The sequence below is a fragment of the Netta rufina genome (genome assembly GCF_964035555.1).
Source record: "Netta rufina genome assembly, chromosome: 10".
NCBI classification, from domain to species: Eukaryota; Metazoa; Chordata; class Aves; order Anseriformes; family Anatidae; genus Netta; species Netta rufina.
Window position 1 is genome coordinate 9404773 of NC_140133.1, and position 20796 is coordinate 9425568.

Here is a 20796-nt window from a genome sequence, read left to right on the forward strand (position 1 = left end):
TTTGCCCTTCTAAGGAGGCTTTGAACGCCAAGCCGGGTGCAGCCCTGGAAAACAGCAAACCGGGGGAGAGAGAGAAACAGCCAGCAGCATCTCGGCACAGCCGCTGCTCGCGGTGCAGGCACGGAGCGGGGCACCCAGCCGCGCTCCCCCACCACCGTGCCAGGCTCTTCTGCAGTCCCCACCGAGAACCTGGGAGAGAAATCTCTGCTGTTCATCCTGTCCTTCCCCATTTGGCAAACAGTGATCCCGTTTTCCCCTGAGTTTCGTTTCTAATGGAGCTTGAAATTATCTGGGCTTTGTTATTTGCTTCCTTGTTTGCACGTGGGAATTATTGATGGAGGGAGCACCGCGGGGCTGCAGGGAGGCCTGGGCTCCCTCTGCCGCCTCTGTGGCACGGCATGGCACGGCGACCCCAAACCTACCCTGAGCAGAAAGCGCCGTGCTTCACCCCGTGCCTAAAGCCTGCTGCTTGGTTGCCCACTGCCTGGCGTGCCTCTCTGTGGCTGAGCTGCTCGGCGGCTCCGAGCAGGACCATTTTGGGCAGCAAAAGCCCGGAGAAGAAAAACCCTGCTGGAGAAATAAAAATGGCATTTCCCGGAGTGACGTTTCTGACAGCCCCTTCTTGCAGCCTGCTCTACCTGCAGCTCAGCGGGTTGCGAGTGCTTGTACATGAGAAAGGGTCTGCAGGGCAACGACCCCTTCAAGCGCCCCGATCGAGGTCGCTGGAGCAGCCCCAGTGTCTCCAGGCAAGGTGCATGCGGCACAATCCCCCACGTCCTCACCCGCAGCATGGCAAGCACTGGGTGTAAATTACGCCATCACGTCAGCACAGTGCGGCTCGGCGAGCGTGCTCGGTGGGAATCTGCTTGGGAAATACGCCCGTCATAAAGGGGTGGCATGTGGGCTTGTTACGGGGAAGCTGTCCCATAAATCGCACGCTCGGAGAAGCAGGGACAAAACTGCACAGTGAACATGGTGCTGAAATGTGCCGAGCCCTGCGAGGGGAGTTAAATCCTGAGATGATTTCCCTGCCACTGGGATGGAGCCCAACGAGAAGCACGTTGCACCTGAAACACAGGGAGAGAGGGGAGGCAGAGGGGCAGCAGGAGGAAGAGGAGAGCTTTCTGGTGTAGCAGTGAAAAAATGCAGCGAGGAAGAAGAACTGGGAGAAAAACAACAGTAATAAACATTTTATGAAGCAGAAAATGGCTTATAAAGAAGTCAACTTTTAAAGGCAATTTATATAATCCTGCCAAGTGCACATAAACGTGGGCTTGGCTTTCTGCAGGGTCTAAGTGTCCCTTAAAGGGACAAATAGCTCCGGCCGCCCAGCAAACCGACACGGTGCCACCACGCTGCCCTGAGAAGCATTTTGCAGGCTGCGCCTTTGACTCCATCCTCCAGATCTGGCCACGGTCCCCGTGCCCATGGGCTCGGCTGCCACCACTGGCTGGCGGTCACTGCCCTGCGCCCAGGCTGGGGACCCCAAGGCATGGGCAAGCACCAGCCTTGCATGGTAAAATAAGAGGAAGAGGCAGCTGAGGGAGCAGGGAAAATCAGTCCCAAGCTGTGACTCGTTTCGGGGGGGCACCTCCAGCAGGGATGGTGCTGAGCCCTGCCTGCTGCTGTGTGCATGCACAGAGCCGAGACCGGGCTGCCAGTGCTGGGATGGGTCTGAAGGGCTGGACAAGCACCTAAGCCCCGAGGGAAAGCCCTGAGGGAAAGCAGAGTGGTTCGGAGAGGAGGTGGCTGAGCAGGGGGCCGAGGGGCAGCACGGCCAGGGCAGGGGGGGGTCGGCATCGCTGCTCCTGCGCCTGCTGCTGAGGTCTGGGAGGGGCACGCAGGGGGGAAAACCAAAAAGCCCAGCACCAGCGAGGAAAAGAAACTTTGCGTGCAGAGATCGGTTCTGAGCGACTGCTGGAAGCAGCCTGGCAGCCGTTTGCGCTCCTGCTCTTGTTTCATTTTCCCCTGAACTTCCATAGCAACCCATCTGCAGCGAGCGACTCTAATGTTTAATGGTCCTGCCATTAGCACTAATGCATTGCAAACACTCAGCATCTGCCGTCACGCATTCAGATGGAAACACAAAAATAACCGCGCTCGGTGCAATCTGTCATAAACTCCAGCTTGGGGTTATAAAATGACACGCTGCGAGGGGAAGGGAGAGCTGCGGCCCCAGCCAGCCCGCTGCCCGGCGTGGTCCTCGTCACCCGTGGGTGTCCCCGCGGCAGGGCCCGGCACAGCCCTGGCATGCAGCAGGGCAGGAGGGATGCGGAGGGCCGGGAGGTGGCACGCTCGACCTGGTGGCTCGCAAAGCCCTCCAGCTGCCAGTCCATCGAGCGCCCCAGCCTGCTCTGGGCCGTCCTGATAAAGCTGCGGCGAGCTCCGCGGTGACGCATCGCCGCACATTGTTTCTGGGTGACTCGCTCCTAATTACCTTGATTAAGTGGTGGCAAGCGGTGCTGTTAAAAATATTTTTTTTTTTTTTCCTGCGAAAGTGGATTTCTGAAAGGTTTGTGCCGCGAATGGCAAAATGAGCCAAGAGCTCCCCAGCGCTGCGGCTGCTCCTGGCGTGGTTTTCCATCACCAAGACCACCCTGGGAGGAGAGGGAGCGATTTGGGGCTGCAGAGGGGGACCTGTGGCACAGCAGCCACCCACGGCTCCCGCGGGGATGAGCAGAAGCACCCCGGTGTCCTTGCTTCGGCTCTGCTTGCCCTGAGCACAGGTGGCTCTGGGGACAAACAACCTGACAGAAGGAGCGGCGCCAAATGTGGGTTTTCCAGCAGCCAGGCTGGAAACTGAGCATCCACCTCGCCCGGACCTGAAGCATCTCGACTCCAAGCCAGCCGTTTCTGTGGAAGATGGGAGGAAATTTGGGCTAAAACCTGCTTAACTGCTGAGGGACAGACCCAGGGGAGGTTTTCTTCCAGGGCTCATGGTCCTGCTGAGCTTGGAGGGGCATCCGACCCCAGCTGCTGCGCTCACCCAGTTGGTGAGCACGTCTCCATGTCTCACCAATGTGTCTCCACGTCTCAATGTCTCCTCCACTCATCTTCAGGCAAGAAGTGACAGGAATTCGGCAGTGCTTTGACGCAGAAAGGCCTTGGTGACCGTGGGTACCAATGACAGTTGTCTGCTGGATGGGACAGCCAGCGAGGACACCTCACCTTTTGTAACTGAGGCAAGAGACACTGACGTGGCTGCCTTCACCAACGGCAGGAGAGTCTACTAGAGCAGGAGTTGGCTTCAGGTCCTATTCTCTTCTCCCCCACAACTTCTCTTTCCACTTTCGGCTCTGCAAGTCCCGTGGAGACATCTAACCACTCTCGTTTGGCCAAACCCCCTTTGCTGGTGATGGACTAGCAGCAGGGGCAGGCGCAAAGCCCCAGCCACACACAGGGACCGGCGCAATGAAGGGAGAAGAGGTTCCTCCTCTGAGAAACACCACTGGTGACCAAGCGTGGGGCTCGTCACACAGAGGAGTGTGTTCTGGGAGCCCGGTGGTGACAGCCGTGTCCTTCCCAGGGGCAGCACTCACCCCAAAGCACCCCAAAAGGACCCGGCAGCAGGGCTGGCCCCTTGGCTAATGCAGAAGGGTCCCACAGCAGGGCAGGATCCGGCCCAACCCAGAGGAAGGGGTGGGCGGCTCGGATTTTTTTTATTGTAGGCTCCGTTTGCGCCGAAAGGAAAACAATCTTTCCTTCCTTTTGTATTACTGCTAGAATCTGAGAGCATTTCCAGGCAGAATACTTCAGATTCCCGCTGAGCGTTATCACTGCCATAATTACAAAGTCAAATGCAATCATTAAAACAACATCTTCCCTCTCCCAGCCGAGATTGCTCCTTCCCCCAGCAGCAGCCCTGCCTGGCATTGCTGTCGGGTGCCGCAGGCGGGGCTGGCACGTGAGCCCCTGCCCTCTGCCAGCGCCAGGCCGGCTGCTCCCACCCTGAAAACCCCTCCCTGGAACCCGACGCCAAAATGCTTGACTTTGCTCAACCTTCACCTTCTGCCTGCTCCCACCAGAACGGCTTTGTTGGCTTTCATTAGGGCTGGGGCTGGGCAGGGCCGTCCAGGTGGCACGGGCAGCACCCGCTTTAAAAATCAGGGGGAGCAAGAAGGGAAGGGCCAAGGGACAGGGAGCAGGAAGGGGACATGGAGAGTGTCACCGTGAGTGTCACCGTGAGCGTCCCCAGCACTTCGGGGAGCTCAGCGGCCAGGAGGGCCAGGGTGAGCGAGAAGGAGCCTTACCCGGATGTTGTCCTGCCAGTGGTGGGCTTTCTGGAACTTCTCCGCGGCGTTGGCCAGCCTCTGCAAAGCAAGAGAGAGAGGAAAAGTGAGCGTGGAGAACGGGACACGAGTCGGGCAGTGCCCGTGCCGAGCTGGGGCACACCGGTGGCAGCAGGGGACGTGGCTGGGGCAGGAGGAGCCGGCGCGGGCAGCAGTGCCTGGGGAAGGGCTGCCTGGCACAAGGGGCTGCGCTGCTCCCCTCTTTGGAGCAAGCCGGCATCCCCAGCAGGACCACTGCCACCTGAACTCACTCAGGGCTGCACCACCTCAATTCGGCTGATCAGTACAGCATTAATTAGCCATGAGGCTAACGAGGCCGTCACATCATCCCAGGAAGGCTCCCGAGAGAGCTCACAGATCGTGGTGACACGCAGCCAGCCCAGATGCGCCCTGCCGCCGGCGCTGCTGCAGCGCTAATCCCTTGCTCCCCGGGCACCGCTGTCATCGGCGGGTCCCCAAATTACTGACACCCCCTGAGCGCCAGGATCCCACAAGAGCGGGGCAGCAGCTCTGACACAAAGAGCTCCTGGCACAGCCCCGGCGCTCAGTTACAGAAGCAGCCGAGCCAGACCCAAGCGCAATGGAGGGGAGAAGACCCCGGCGTTGCCAACTCATCGCTCAGCACCTCCGCCAGGCACCAGGAGCGCAGCAAAGCTCAGGGGACGAGCGGGCAGAGATGTGAATCTTGGCACGTGGAGAACACGGCTTGTTCTTATCGGGTGCACGGGAACGCGTGTTCCATCACAGCGCAATCTCGGCCCGGGCTGGTCAGAACCTCCTCATTTCATCTCTTCTTTTTTTTCATCTTGGTTTCCAAAGTGCCTGCTTTCAACTGGCGGTCACGGGGGGAGAGCAGCTATGAGCTGGGTGCTGAAGTTAAACACCTCCAGCTCGGGGCGCTGCGAGGAGAGGATCGGGGACATGGTGGCCAGGCAGAAAAGCCAAGGAATCGCTCCCTTTTGGGGCAGTTTTGCCCCCGGGGGGCTGGCGCGTGGTGTGCAGGACGCCCTGCAGCTCCAAGCTAGCAAAAGCTGTGGCCCAAATCCCGCATCCCCTCCCCAGCAGCTTTTGTGCTCTGTTTATACACTGAGATGGCTGATTAAAGGCGAGCATTTATTCCCAGTCGCATTTAAGGCAGCAGTGATGAAATATGCATTTTTCTATACTTGATAAGAGCATGTTTGTTTATTGCGGGCCCGGGGAAGATTTATGGACATCTTTAACTATTCATTGCCTCGTGCGAAGTGCCTGCAGTGTTGCAAATGGTGCACTAAGTGACTGCTGCACCCGCTACAGGCACTTCAGCGGAATATATTTTTCCACTGGAAAATGTTAATTTGTCAAGTCGATCTGGACAAAACTTTGTTTACAAAAAAATAAAATAAAATAATCCAGATGTTCTTTTTTGGATAACCGGCACATTATATGGACAGGGGAGCTGGCTGTAAGGGTGGCATGGCCATAGCAGGGTGCTGTGCCAGCCCTGCACGGGCTCCTTTGGCTCCAGGGGGAGAGGAACATGGTGCTGGAGACTGAGAGCTTGAGGAGGGAAGGGAGAGGCTGGCACTGCCACTCTGCTGCCCGCTGCTGTCCCCCTCCAGCTCTCCAAGATGTGAGGGGTGCCCGGTGGGGCTGGCCACGACAGCAGGCTTGGGGAACAGTTCATCATGAATAACGTGATCGTGATCGATACAGCTGAAGGATTATTTCTAATCCTTACTAACGATTAAACCATTATTTGTCAAGTGCTGCGGATCAATCGGTCCATCTCCAGCCACGCTGCGTGCAGGGACTGCCAGATGCCCGGGGTGCTCAGGCCACCAAAAGCTGCTCTCTCGCAGGCACAAAGTGCTGCTGCAGCAAGTGCCGTGTGCCCTGGGCTCTCCTGCGGGCTCCCAGCCCGAGCACAGCCCTGCCTGCAGACACGGCCAGCGGGTGAATGGAAACTGGCTCCTGAAACAGCAGCGGGGCTCCGCCACCCCAGCGGCATCGCTGCTCCCTGTCAGTGCTCGTCCCATGTCCTCCATGGACAAATGTGGCTGTTATTTGTGCGGTTCAAGCAGCAGGAACAATTAGAGGAATTACCAAAAATACCAAAAACACCACAGTGAACCACCTGCCAGCGTGGCCAGAGGACAGGGCCACACTGCCAGCAGGCTGCACTGCCCCGGCCGGCGCACTCCGAGGAGCGCGGTTCATCTCCGAGGAGCCACCGAGGGCTACGGAGAGGAGATTTAGGGGCTGCAAATACTGAACCGAAACAGCTCTGCTGGGCAGAAAAGGCCAGCGGGAGATTTGCAAGGGATTGCTTTCTCAAGATCCCGACAGTGACTGTTTGTTGGGGGGCCTGAGGGGGGAAGGTGCCGCAGGGTCTCCATCGCGCCCTGGTCGCCTTCATGCTCAGTGGGGGCTGCTGCTTGCCCCGTGGCTTTCCACAGGAGAAGGGCCCGATGCTCCCCGCTACATCTCTCTTCCCAGCCCAGTCGTGGCACATAAGTATGCCCAGGATGTTCCCGACTCGCTCAGCTCAGTGGATTTAACTCGGGAGGCAGCCGAGCAGAGACTGGAGAGCTACACGGAGAGCCCCAAGGCCAAGGCTGGATTTATAGAGCAGGATTACGGCAAACCCTCTGCAATGGGTGGCCAAGCAGCGGAACAGCAGGAGTGCCACCCCGGTGCCCCACGCGTCCCCAAGGAAATAAAGCACCCACACCCGTGCTAAGGCTCCCGGGGAGCTGCGGAGCTGGGGTAGGACAGGGGAGCTGAGGATTTTTGCTCATTTTGCTGTGCCCTACAAAAACACATCAACTGGAGGCTTAGACAGATTAATCTACCCACGCTGCGATCCGCTGCCCATGGGAAGGAATTGAAACACGCTCCAAGCTGCATTTCCTGCTGTTCCAGCTCAGCACCAGCTGAAAGGTGAGCAGAGGCTGGGAAATGCAGCTTCGCACCCTCTTTACCTCCCCGCCGTGCACAAGGGAGCCTGGGGTGCTTTTCCCAGCTCTGACTTCTCCCCAGAGCCACCGAGCGGCTGGTTTTGCTGCGGTGGGGAGCTGCTGCTGCTAAGCCTTCGTTTTCCCTTCCGCTCTCAGTTATCACCCTCATCTCAGCGCCTCCGGAGCGGCACGAAGTGCATTAACCTGCAGCACCTGAGCAAACAGCTGGCAGGAGAGATCCGTGCTGAAGACGCAAACAGCCCCTCGCCGCGGGGCTGCGGAGGTTCGCAGCGCGTCGCGCCATCCCAGCCCTCCTCCAAAAGCAACAAAACACAGGAAAAGGTTAACAAGGGAAGGCTCAAAGCAAACAAGAGGAAGCCAAGCAACACCCAGCCCAGGCAGGAACGCGCCCCGGGAGCCGTCCTGGCAGCCCGTTCTCCCCCAGGACGGAGGAAGGAGCACGGCACAAGCCTCTCCTCCACGCCTGGGGCACCCCAAACTGCGACTGCCACCACAACCCCGCGTGCCCCGCAGCGGCACGGTGCGTGCACCATCCGAAATCGCCAAGCAGCACAGGAAGACAACCCCCCGATACACACCCAGGGAATATAAATCTTCAGTAAACACCGCGAGGCAGCGAAGCATCTCATCCTGTAATAATCTCCGAGACAGTTGATCCCAGGGCTCTTATTACCCCAGCAGCCATCATCTGCAATCCAGTCGGCAGCCGGCTTAGCCACGGCCGGGTATTGATCAGGGAGGCGGCTCCACAAAGCGCGGCAGCATTTCTCTTTCACGGCCCTAACTTGTTTGTCGATAACTCTTTCCGCCGCGCAGCACGGGCCGTGCTGGCAGGGAACGGGGTGGCTGGAGCCCTTCTCTCCTCCCCTCGTGCCCAGATCCTGCCCACCCCTGCGGGAGGCTGGGGATGGGGCTGGCTGCCAATGCTCTCCTGCCTGGCGGAGGGCGAAGAAAGGCACGGTGCTCAGCAAAGAGCAGGTGGCCAATACCTCAAGGACTTCCAAATCTGACTCCCAGCCCAGCTGGTGCTCGCTGCTGGGGCCTGGTGCAGCGGTGAGCCCTCCTCAGAGCCCACCCAGGCCACCAGCAATCCTCCTTGTGCTGCTGCAAGGGCCACAAGCCCAAACCCGGGGCACTGCCAGCCTTGGAGTTGCTGCAGACCTGACACAGGTAATCCGTGGCACCAGGAGCCCTGAAGACACCGCTGTGCTGATCGCCTCAGTACCTCACATGGCTCCTGCTCCCCTGCTCCCCTTCCTCTAGCGGCACCAAACACCAGCACCGGCCTCACCGGAGCACTGCAGCAGCTGGAGCGAGGAGCTGGGCACGGACACCTGAGGAGGGACATGAAGGCACAGTCATCTCCGTGCTTGTGCCGTGCTGAGGGTGTGGAGTGGGGACCCCAGCGCTGGGAAGGAGGAAGGGGAGAGCAGCACTGCCCAGCTTTTCCTACCCCAAAAGCATCTTCCAGGACTCCCGAACAGAGCTGAACTTCCTGCAAATGGAAAAGCTTCAAGGGCAGAAGGGCAGTGCTGCCACACCGGCATCCCGTGCAGCCGGAGCCTGGCGCAGCCTCTCTTCTTTGGCTCTGTCTCCCCTCAAAAGCACCTCTGCGTTATTGCCCTCCCGCTGCTTCCATCCTCCACCAGTGCAGATGTTTGCTTTCCAAAACCAAGGACAGGGAGCAGCCCTGCCTCTGCCCCATCACCCGGATTGCTCTAGACGCTAGAAAGGAGCTAGGAAGCCCCAGCTCTGGGGCTAGAAAGTGATGGAGCTGCTGCAGCAAGCTGCCAGGGGGATCCTCGTGTCACCTCACCGGTGTCCCAAAATAAACAGGACTCAGGCAAATTGGGCATCCTCGTTGCCTCAGGGAGTACCTGATGGAGAGAAGGAAACCAAGTTCCCTTGGAAGCTCGCCCTCTTTTCTGTAGAGTGCCCAGTAACGGGGAGCCCTGCGCCCATTTGCTCCATGCTCCTGAGGGCTGAGCACGAGCATCGTGAGCCCTGTGCAGCTCTGCAGAGGGGAGAGGGGCTGCGGGTGTCCCTCGTATGGCCCGAGGTCCCTGGTGCCAGTTGCCGTGTCACCCCAGCGCCAGCCCCAGCCCCTCCTTGCTCCAGCTCCAGCCCGTTCAGCCCAGCGACGCTCCCTAAATCACATTCAAATAATCCGCGGAGCTGCAGTTCCGATCATCGAGTGGGACTTGTCACAGTTCAAAATCCATTACCAGAACCACAAGGCATTTCACCGGCAATTATAAAAGATAGTTTCACTTAAAAATCGATTTTACTTAGAGCTCGGGGGAACGGCTGTTTGGGAACAGGAGGCACCAAAACGGCACAGGGCCCAGCAAGGGAACCGGCACCAAACCCAGCCCTTCTGACCCCAAATCCCACATCCTGGAGCTGGATGCCAGCCTCGGGATCGCTTTTAGGAACACAGCATGGCTACGCTGGCCTGTGCTGCTGTGGATTAGCCGAGCTCTCTCTGAAATGATGCTGGTGGCTCCCCTTCTGTGGCCCCCGGTTGCCAGAACCAGGTTGTGCCATGAGTACCGGGAGGTATTTGGGCTGGCGCGTGTGAGATACCAGTCAACAAACCGCCCGGAGCTCCGATCAGCCTGCTGACACCCTACATCTGCTTTAGCCGCGCTGAGGAATATTTTGAGGCATTTTCAAAATAATTGCGAGCGTTTTCTGCCTGTGCCGGGCGGCTAATTAAGCGGTTTGCAAACAAAGCGAGACGGCGAAAACGTGCGGGCTGCGGAAAGCCGGGGCACCCCGCACGTGCACGGCTGCCTGCTCGGCACGGGCTGCCCACGGCCTTCACAGGGACATCGCTGGTCTTGCCCTCCACTCACAAATCCTCTCACCCGCAGCCTAAAACTGAGCAGCTTTGGGTTAACTCTGCCTTTTTCCAGCGCAGTGAGTGCAGCGCACAACCAGCTCCTTCGGGGGGCCAGGACAAGCAGGAGCCAAGCGGGAGCAAACCCCACTGAGAATGGGGCCGGGCCTGATGCCAATACCCAGCCAACACCAAGCAGGGAGCTGCGACCTCTTGGCTTCACCCCAGGCCTCTCCATTTTCTGGCTTCCCCCGAGCCCCGATGCTCCTCTGGCATTTCCCCAATGAGCCTCAACACAGAAACACTTCAGGACCTGCGGGGCCGTCCCCTCGGTCCAGCTTCAGGCATGCATTTCTGCCTCACTGCTAAGCCTAAAAATGCAGGCACCCTGACACTTCGTGCTTTAAAGACCAGGCTGGGGGAGGAGAAAAGAGCAGGAGAGCTCCCCTAAGGGAAAAGCCATCAGCCGGAACAAGATTTCAACAGCTACACGTTTCCTGACCTTTTCCGCAGCCGTATCTTTAATGTTGCACGGCCGAATGTGATAAAAAGAAAAAATTAATAAAAATGGATTTCATTTTTTAAAAAAGGTCAGGACATGTGTTACAGGGAAAAACTCATTTGGGTGCGTGCCTTCCACCTCGCTGATCCCAGGCCCTCCCCTGCCTCCCAGCCGGGCAGCTCTGTGTGCAGCCAGCCGGCTCCCTCTGCTTATTGCCGTAAATTCGTTTTTTTTTCTTCCCCTGCCAGATGAAGATTTGGGAACTGTAAGCCCAGAGGTGCTGGCAAACACTTGGGAGCTGCTCATACCTGGTGGGGTTCTGCCTGTCCGACCCATGGAGGCAGAGGCCCGTTCCTGGAAGCCAAAGCAGCCCAGCTGCAGGCTGCAGATGTTGGTATTGCTGAACCTGCTCGGCAATTAGAGCAGACTTCTGGCTAACTTCTTCCTCCTTTCACCATTCCCTGATTTTTTAAAATACATTATTATGCGTTAAGAACAAAACATAATTCATCAAAGTTAGCAAAAAAAAACCCCACATAACAATTCCTGCGATAACATCATACTAAGTTATTAAGCGGTGACAATGGGGGACAATTACAGCGCACGGTCCGTCCTACGGCACCGCTGTCGGGATGAATCGAGGCAGAGCAGGCGCTGAATGGAGAGGAGCTGATTAACGGGGGCATCGCTGTGCCGCAGCACAATGCCTGCCATTCAGCCGGGGAGTGAGCGCCGTGCGTGCTGCTGGGGGCTGCAGAGGGAAGGTGGAAAGGCAGAAAGGAGAGGTGAGGAGCAGCAGAGACCCGGCTCCTTTGTGCCTGACACCAGCACGCTGCGTTTTTTCGGGTCTGTTATCTCAGGTGGTAACTAATAGGATGCGAGGAAGCGGCCCCGAGTTGCAGCGGGGAGGTTTAGATGGGGTACCGGGATGAATTTGGGCATGGAAGAGCTGCTGAGGCACTGGGACCGGGTCAGGACAGAGGCACCGTCCCTGCAAGATTTAAGGGGTGTGTGGGTGTGGTGCTAAGGGACGTGGTTACGTGGTGGACGTGGTTGTGTTAGGTGGCAGCTGGACCTGATGGTCCTACGGGTCTTCTCCAGACTAAAGGCTTCTATCCACGACGCAGCATCCCCACCTAATTCTGCTCCTGCGATGCCCTAAAGATTTTTGCAATGGCTCAGCCATTCATGGGGACTGCTGGGGGATGCTTGCAAACCTACAGGCCGGGTCTTCGGCTGGCACTGAGCATCCTGTGCGGCGCAGAAAGGAGCGTGGGTGAGCTCCCTGCACAGGCTCAGCCTGCCCAGTCCTGCCAGCCACGTCAGGGAGCAGCACGGGGACACTGAGCAGTGGAAAGCTCAGAAATGGGTGGCCAGACTTCACAGCTTGGCACACCTGTGAAACCAGAATGGGCAGCAATGATGGTGCTGAGCAGCACCGAGCACTGCCCACTCCTGTGCCCCTTCCAGTGTGCCTGGTGACGGATCCTGCCTGTCCCTTCCCTCCCTGCCAGCCCAGATTTCTTCCCAGCGGTGAAACGCTGGAGCCAGCGCTGGGTTCCCTGCTGCTCCAGCGGCTCCGACTCTCTCCTAAGACGTTATTTTTACACTTCTCTTAAAATACAACACTAAGAGAGGCTTCTTGACTATATTAACATTAGGAATCTAATCAGCAATCAGACAGCTCATAATTTTCTGATTAGCTCTGATTATACTCAATCTTTAGGAAAGAGAGAAAAAAAAAAAAAGAGGAAAGAGAAAGAAAAAAAAAAGAAGGAAAAATATAAAAATATTCTCTGCTCCGTTTCCCCACCCCAATTTGCTCACCAAGGCACAAAGCCATCGCAGCAGCAGGGCTGGAGCTGCCCAGGTGCCACCACGCACCTGCCCTCTGTCCCCAAGGCTCGGGAACCAGCTTATTGTCCCCGGGAAGGGGCTGATGGAGAAAACACCAAGAGAACTGGAACTGCTGACAGGAATGCAGAGAGCTCAGCTCCACGGCCTGGCATCTCGGCCAACATGCTGAAACTCAGGAGGGAAGGATGGCAGGGAGAAGGAGGTGATCTGCCTGTGGGGAGCTGGAAGGGGGAGCTTCTTCAGGAGCCGAGGAGGAGGAGGAGGAGGCTGAAGATTGCTGCAGGAGGAAGCGGTGGCCACATGCTGGCTTGGTGGGAAATGACAAATGCTTTGAGGCTGCCTACAGGACAGACCCCAAGGACCCAGGGTATGGGATGGCCAGGAGGTGGGAGGCAAACGAACGAGAGGCCGGAGGACCTGGGGCGGGGGCACACGATGCCACCTGAGCGGGGCTGCCATCACGGAGCAAGCTGCTTCTCCAGCATCTCCAAAAACAGCAGCTGGGAGGACTGGGGGAAGCTGGAGAGGTGTCAGGGCCCCGGCATCAGCTGGCCGGGCTGTTGGGGACACGCTGGGCAGGCACTGATGGAGAGCACGAGGCAGACTCACGTGGGCCTGCCTCCGGCTGCACCAGACCCTGCTGAGGGGCCTCTGTGGCGACCTCTCTTGCTGTGCTTTTGTGAAGGACGAGAGCAGGATCCCTGGGGCTCACTCCCGACTGCAGCCAGGAGAAAGGGCAGTGAGGAAGGAGCCCCGAGGGAGGGGAGTGCAGAGCGAGCCCCACGCCTGGAGTTAACCAGGCGCGCAGGCTCCACGTCGGAGATTCGCTCCCGACTGCAGCAAGCGATCAGCTGACGCCGTGAAGCATGAGATTTAATTATTTGTATCATAGTCATGGCCGGCATAACTACAAATGATATTAATGGTCATAAAATTGTCCAGCTGGCTCTTCAAACCCGCCGCCGCACCCAAGCTGCCTTACGGGGGCTGCGCGCCGCAGGGCTGAGCGCCGCGGCCCCGTCAGACAGACGCCAGCTGGAGGGGCCGCCCGACGCCTGCCCGGGATCACTGAGCACCAAACGCGCGCTTCATGTCTTGAGGACAGGCCCGATAATGAGAGCGGCTCCGTAAAAGCTGTGGCTGGCCACACGTTCGCATCGGTTGTGCTGAAGCTGCCGGCTGGCAGGCCGGGAAGCCACTTTGCTGCGACACCAGGCCCAGGCCTTCCCCTGGCCCAGCGCGGTGCTGGCGACTTCCCGGCCCATGTTTATCTGGGCTGAGCAGAAAACACCTCAAAAACCCTGCTTGGGCTCCACTGCGGTGAAGGAAAAGGCGCAAACACGCCCGGACTTGGCTCTGCCAGCCCTCGCTCACCGCATGTCCCAGGAGGGCACAGTCCTGTCCCCAAACTTGCCAAGAAGAAGCCAGGCAGGAGGCTGTGCCTTCGCTGGAAGGGACGAGGGAGGGGATGGAGCCCTTCTGGGTGCTCGTGCTCCAGCCCTGCTGCTCTCACCTCCCATGTGCTGCTCTCCGGCACCCACACGGACCCGACAGCAGTGAGCGGGGCTCTGTTGTTAACTGGCCTCCGAGCAGGCACGAAAAGCTGCCCGAGTTCACGTGGACGGGGCCTTCCCCCCTCCCCATGCCAGGAAAGTCTCCTCCTTACACTCCAAACCCTGTAATCACATCCGCAGAGCCCTCTTTTGTAAAGCAGCCTCGGAGATGTAATTAGTTTGAGGTGACCTCTGGAAAAAAAAAAAAGTTCAAGTTTAAAAAGAAAATCTCTCCGGTTAATGCTATGCAAATTGCCAGAGAGGCAATCAGGCTGACTTTTAAACACTGGCCCCCGTCGGAACGGCTCACAAGACAGCCTTATTGTCTCTCTATCAATTTGCATCTCATTACCCACAAGGCGCCGCTCGCTGGAGGTAACCTTTTGGGGAACACGCCGCAGCGGCGCGGAGGCTGGGGACAATACGGGGACGCGTGTTTACATGGCCTGCGGGTGCCCGGGCAGCTGCCAGGAGGCTGTTAGGAGGCTCAGGCCGTGTCCTCCCTCGGCCTCACTCCTTCCTGAGGCTTGCTGGGGCTCCAGCCCTGCCTGGTGGCACCGTGGGCTTGGGGGCACAGAGCAGCCATCTCCCAGCGCCAAGACGCTGGCACATCCTCAGCAAGGGCGTCACCGAGCAGCGGTGGCCGTGGCAGGTTTCTTCTTTCCGATGGAGCCACGCTGTCCTGAGCTCCGTGGCCTCCTCCCCACGGTCCCCACCTGTAGTGTGTGTCCCGACGGGTGCCCACATGCTCCCTGTGTGCCCGCCAGCCCCTCCTGCGCAAAGCCCGCGTGGTCCCACCCTCAGCGGCCGCCCGCCTCCGCACGCCCGCTGAAGATGCTGCTGAGCATCCTCCCGCACTTCCTAACGCCTCTGCCAAGCCTCAGCGCCTTGGGGAGATGGGACAAAAATAGCATTTTTCTATAGGAAGGAAATGAAGGAGATGTCGCAAGCAGCGCGTGCCAGCAGCAGAGCCCAGCCTTTCCTAACCGCTGCTGCGCCGCACCAGCAAAATGGAGCCGGCCAGCTCCTGCTATTTTAAGCACTCGCTGCAACGTTCCCAGCGACAGCTGTATTCCCTCAACACCCACGAGCAGGAACTTTTGCAGGTCTCCTTCGAGGCGTTTGCACGCTGGCACCCCTGCCAGCGGCACCGCTTCCTCCTCTCCCCGCGGCAAGGAGCCCCGCGGCGGCACAGCACCTTCCTTCGCCGCTCCGCCAAGCCGGGGGCTGCCGAGTTGCTAAGAGCTCGCCAGGGCCCTCCACCAACGCGCCGTGCCACCCCCGCCGCCCCGGCCGGAGGTGCTGAGGCAACAAAGGGACTTCTAATAGGCAGGAGAGCACCACTGCGCCGAAGAAAACCCGATCATTTAAAACCCTTCTGAATAATGGTGCTGCCTCCCCGCTGCTCAAATCAGCCTCGGCATTTTGTTATTATGATAACTAAATACAGAAGATTTTAACAGCTGGAAATGCAGCAACAATATTTAAAAGAGTTTTTTTTTTTTTTTTCTAAATTGTTGGTATTTTATTCAATAATGGTAATGGGCTTTTTTTTTCCCCCTTTTTTTCTTTTAAAGGCACAAGGTTTCCCCGCTCCGTTGTTTTTGCACGGTGCCGGTCGGGCTGCGAAGCCAGCTCCTGCCTGCTGATGGCAGGCACTTAATACACGGCAAGGCCAGGGCTGGGCGAGGGAGCTGCTGGCGGATGGATGCACAGAAATCACGGCTCGCTGCTCGGACACCTCGCTCACGCTTCGGCACTGCCTCCTGAGCCTTGCAGGGAGCCGAGGAAGTGCCAAATGGGGAACTGCTGCCCGGGAGGGGCACAGCCAAAAGCACCGCAGCAGCTGAAGCTGCAGAGCCAGCCTGAAGGCGGCTGCAGGCAGGGGCTTGGCTGGGACCCGGCGGTGGGACGGTCACCTCCCGATGTCCCCATGGAGCCTCCCTGCCCCCTCCGGTCCCGAGCGGCCCGTCCCAGGACGCTTCATCCCACCTGGGGTTCCCGATGCACCGCAGTCCGTTTGTGGTGTCTTACCAAGGAAGTAAAAGCCTGCTGGCAGTGTAAACACAAAGGGATGGTTTGTGCTGTGACATTTTGGGTTGTTTTGCGGCACTGCATTGTGATAATTTAGGAGACTCGATTGCCTGTGGCTCTCCCAGTTGTCACCACGTTGCACTGTGAATCTGGCTGTGCCCTCAGCGTGCCGTGGCTCTGCCGCCCTCCCTCTGCCTCATCCCCCAGTGCAGTCCCTTGGCATCATCTGAAGCCTCACACAAGGAGAGCGAAGGCTCTCAGGACGCTGAGAGCACTGGGATGAGCCAGAGCCCTTCAAAACCCACTGCAAAACGTGTCCATGCCCTCGCCGTACCTGGATAAACCCTTTTCCTTGCTTGATACTCATCTCTAAATGTTAATGCCTCCTCCCTCTGAGCTGGGTGGACGTGGCAGCTCCTTCCCCAGCTCCCTGGGACAGAGCCACTTGGGTCACCCTGATTTTGGGAACAGTGACCCGTCAGCTCCAGCCAGAGATGGGCGAAGGGGTAAGGTGGGTGCGCTGGGGCATCCCTGTGCCTGGGATGGGGGTGGCAGCGGGCAGACAGGGCACAGGCAGCCGGGAGAGAGGGCAGAGAGCTGGGATGGGGGAGATTTGGGGGACTTCAGGAGAGTGAGGGGTGAGGAGTGGGACAAAGAGCAAGGGCAGGGGAAAGCGGAGAGGAGGGGCTGCTGCCGGCGGGGAGGAGAGCGCTATTTTAATCCTTCATTCAGAGCCCCAGTGCCCTTCACCCTGATGCCTATTTAATGTCATCCCATTCAGCGAGTGTCCCCATGATCTGGTAATTATCTTTTACTTACAAAAGAGCATCTCTGTGTCACAAATACTCCCCTCTCCGGCTCTGCCACAGATCAATATCTCCTCAAGGCCTTTGCCTTTGTTTGGGGGAATGGAATTGATTTCTCTGAGAAGCGAGGGGAGGAAAAATATATAAATAAGTGCTGCAGATGTGGCTCTGCCCGAGCCCTGCTGAAGGCTGTGCTGGGCAAGCAGCTAAGCGAAAAGAAAGCGCAGGGACCCCACCTCCTGCTGCAAGGATTGCGTCCTGCCCACTGCCTGCTGCTGCTGGACTGACTGCGGGGCCACTCGTGTGTTTCTCGCTCAGTGTGCAAGCATCTGGAAAGCTGGAGCCAGAAGAAACCTCCAGGTCAAGATATCACCAGCTCGCAAAGGTTTCACAGCAAGAGAAGCGTGGAGGTGCCGATCTGCCAGCACACACAAGGATGTGTGCGTGTCCCACCTTCACGTGGCTGAAAATCTTGGCAGAAAGGAGCACGCATTTACCCAGGTGAAAGCTGAGACCCTCAGACACGGGTACAGACAGAAAACTGCCCTGCTGGCTTGCCGCTAGCAAGTGGAGGATGGAATGAACATAAAGGAAAACACCAAAAGGCTTAGTGCCATGCAGGAGACACAGCCCGTGGAAGCTACAAGACAGTGCTACATGGCAGGACTGACTGTGGCCACGGGCTGCCTGCAGGAACCTCCAACACAGGGCAGGAAGGGCCCTCTGGGGTCCATCCACTGGGCCACAACGTGCCCGAGCGGGACCAAACCCTCCCAGGTGAGTATTTTTCCAACCTATTTTCAAGAAACTGCCGGTGATGGAGTTCCCACGGCCTCCCCAGGCAATCTATCCCGGTGCTTAACTACTCTTACAGTTGGCAAGTTTTTCTTAATATCTAAGGCAAATCTCTCCCACTGCAATTTAAGCCTATTACTTCCCATCCCATCTCCAGCGTGCATGGAGAACGGTTCATTACTTTCTCCTTCCCTGCAACAGGAACCTTTTATGTATTTGGAGGCTGTTACCGTGTTTTACCTCAGCCTTCTCCCGACAAAACAAACCTTTAATTCTAATATCTGCAAGCAGGCCCTTGCTTTCTAATCCTCTGGTTGCTCTCTCTGTCCCTCTGTCCGTCTGTCATTTCTCTGTGTCCGTCTGGAAGCACGCTGCCAGGAACTGGGCCCAGAGCCAGCAGCGAGGAAGAGCGAGGGTTACGCCACCTCGCCTGGACAAGACACCATCAGTTGGTGTTTTTCTCCTCTTAACACACCTCAGCAGTGTTGGGCCATGCTGAGTTTGCAGTCTTTAGAACCACTTTGATCTATTTCAACCTTCCCCATCATACCCTAATTTGCTGTTGTCCAAATGGGAGGAAAGGAAAAAAAAAAAGACCAAGACTGTGGGGAAGAGTGAAAATTTTCCACGAGGAAACCTGTGGCAACGCCTTTCTTCCAAGGACTTCTAAAACCGCGTTTGTTCAGCTCCTCGGACCCAGATTCTTATGGTTATAAAGCACCACTCATAACCATAACTGCTGGGGTCTCCTCGTGCCCTGAAGCACAAACGAACCTCGAACCATGCTCTTCCCTGCAGCAGGATGAAACCCAGGGCAAGCACATCCAAGGCAGTGCTTTTTGGGAACAACAATTAGGACCCATCACGCGTGGTGATGGAGCTCAGAATTAACTGCAACCTTTCAAGGAAGAGATCGAGGCACTCCAGAGCACAAACATCTCACTGGAAGTGATGGTCCAAAGACACTAGTTTGTGCTCAGGAAGAGGCGGTAAATAAAAGTGTCACATTAGCCTGTAGGCCTATAAATCAGTGGGTCCCTCATCTGTGACAGTGTGTGGCTCTGCTCGTGCCGAGCAGGGAGAAGAGGCAGACGCGGGGCAAAGAAGAACAACAGCAGCTGCTCGGAGCATGGGGGAACTCGGGTAGCAACAGTCAGAAAAGATTCAGGGGATTTGATTCTCTTAAAGGAAAAAGTGGTTTTAAAGAGAGGTGTAAACCCCCACGTAACAGAGAAGATACCTCTGAGCTCAGTGATTGAAATGCTCAAATCTGATGACAAGAAACATAGCTCCCCGTGGAACTCAACGCCTCGAGATGTCGAGGACACGAGACTTTTTTTAAGGAACAAAAATCAGATTAATCGGAGAGCATCATTGGTTATGCGAGCTGAGATCAAAGTACAGAGGAATGCAAGTGCTATCACTCAAGGATTTATACCTCCCAAGTAACTGCTTAGGATTAGAAAGAAATTTCAATAATCTGCCAGCTAAGTACGCATTGCGAGAGTAATAATCCTTCTCTCTCCAAACATCTGCTACCAGCTACTAATGGAGATAGTAATAAGCTAGGTGGATCATAAACCTGACCTGATCTGATTGCTACCTTATAAACTGGAACACGAGGGTGTGATCATTTATCCCAGGGTAACGTGTCACCCTCCAGGACCACGCCACGCAGGAAGCTGCAGGAGCAGAGCACCGGGATGCCTTCTCCTGGAGTCCCGACCTGCAGAAAGGCAGACCCATCAGACGAGCTCTTGCAAGCTCCCGTGCTATTGATTTTTATATTATTTGTTGTAGACGCCTCTACTTGCATCCTAAAATCAGGCAGACAATGTATATACAAAGCAACAGGAGGACGGGAGCTTAAATGTGTGCAGTATCTCTGTGGTAGGTCTACAATTTCCTACCACGAATTTGAGCTGTTGCTTGATGTAGCGTCAAACCCAGGCAAGCAGAATGAGCTCGTGTCTTTCGTGTATCTAAGATAAACCGAACCTCACCACTGCTCTTGTTCGCTTTCTCTTTCTCTCTCTGCCTTTTTGAAATGTTCCTCAGGCTCCTGACACCACCTGGATGGGCTGGCCAAAGAGAGGACGTGTGGAAATAACAGCAGGAAGGAGAGACACAAAATGCATGAAGAGGAAACAGAGGGAGCAGAATTTTAATACCAAAGCATCCAATATAACTGTTTTCCTCCAACAAGCTTACACTGAAAGGTTACTTCTGTCATTAGAGATGGGTGAAAAATGTCAGTAGTTTTCAGAGAAAAGTGAATAACATTTTTATTCCCTATCACCTCCTCAGAAAGTAAAACAAGGTGAAACAGGAGCTGGGAGCAGCACCTGGCTTGTTTCACCCCCTGCTCTACATGTGCAGTATCAGCACAAAACACGTAGGAAAGAAAAAACCATCACAGTACTATTTCCTTCCGACTTCACTACAGTTTGGAATACAACAGCTGAAAAAAATAGCCTTTGCTGGGCCTCTCAGTGGCTCACCTACCCCAGCAGCTGGTCCGGAGGCAATGCCCTGTCCCCAGACCCTGCCTCCCAGCTCTCGGCAGGGCTGGGACGTGTTGGTGGCACACAGCCCCTCGGGAGGTGACATCCTGGGTGGCAGGCAAGGCTGCTCCCTGCTGATCAGCCCAGGGCAGCCTCCCATGGCTGCCACCGTGCCACTAGGCCCAAGGCCGCAGAGCTCAGAGCCATGGCACCGGAGACACAGGCAGCGATGGGAGGCCACGGGCACACCTCGGTTATTCTGAGCCTCTGTGGTATCCTCCACCAGGAGGTTTTTGTACAGGCCAGAAGGTCCAGTGTGGTCCTGGCACCTTACAGCTCTGCCCCTCCCAAGCTCCTGGGCAGACAAGATCAGGCCATGCTCGAGTCTCGAGTCCTCTCCATGGGGGAATCAACGCTGTGGAGACGTTTGTGGTATCAGGTCGGAAGGAGTTTGGACGTGTGCTGGACACGCAACCTGCAGCCTGAGGCCTGCTCCTTCCAACGTCCTTCTGCTCGAGGCGCGGGCTGCAGGCACCTCTCCTCTGGCCTGTGGCAGGGAACAAGTGCCCCGTGCCTCTTGGGGTGATGGCCTCCTTCAGTGCCACTTCTCAGTTTTACAGGGCCTAAAACGCAGTTTCAGGGAAAGGATGGATG

The 20796-nt window shown here is 57.0% G+C and overlaps 1 protein-coding gene across 2 annotated transcripts in view; it reads right to left on the reverse strand.

Moving 5' to 3' along the window:
- CACNA2D2 (calcium voltage-gated channel auxiliary subunit alpha2delta 2) overlaps positions 1-20796 on the reverse strand; it is a 168741-nt gene that overhangs the window by 30394 nt on the left and 117551 nt on the right. For both annotated transcript variants that reach the window (XM_084292996.1, XM_084292995.1), the window contains exon 4: positions 4251-4310. In XM_084292996.1, the coding sequence (XP_084149122.1) occupies positions 4251-4310 (60 nt within the window). The remainder of the gene's footprint in view (positions 1-4250; positions 4311-20796) is intronic.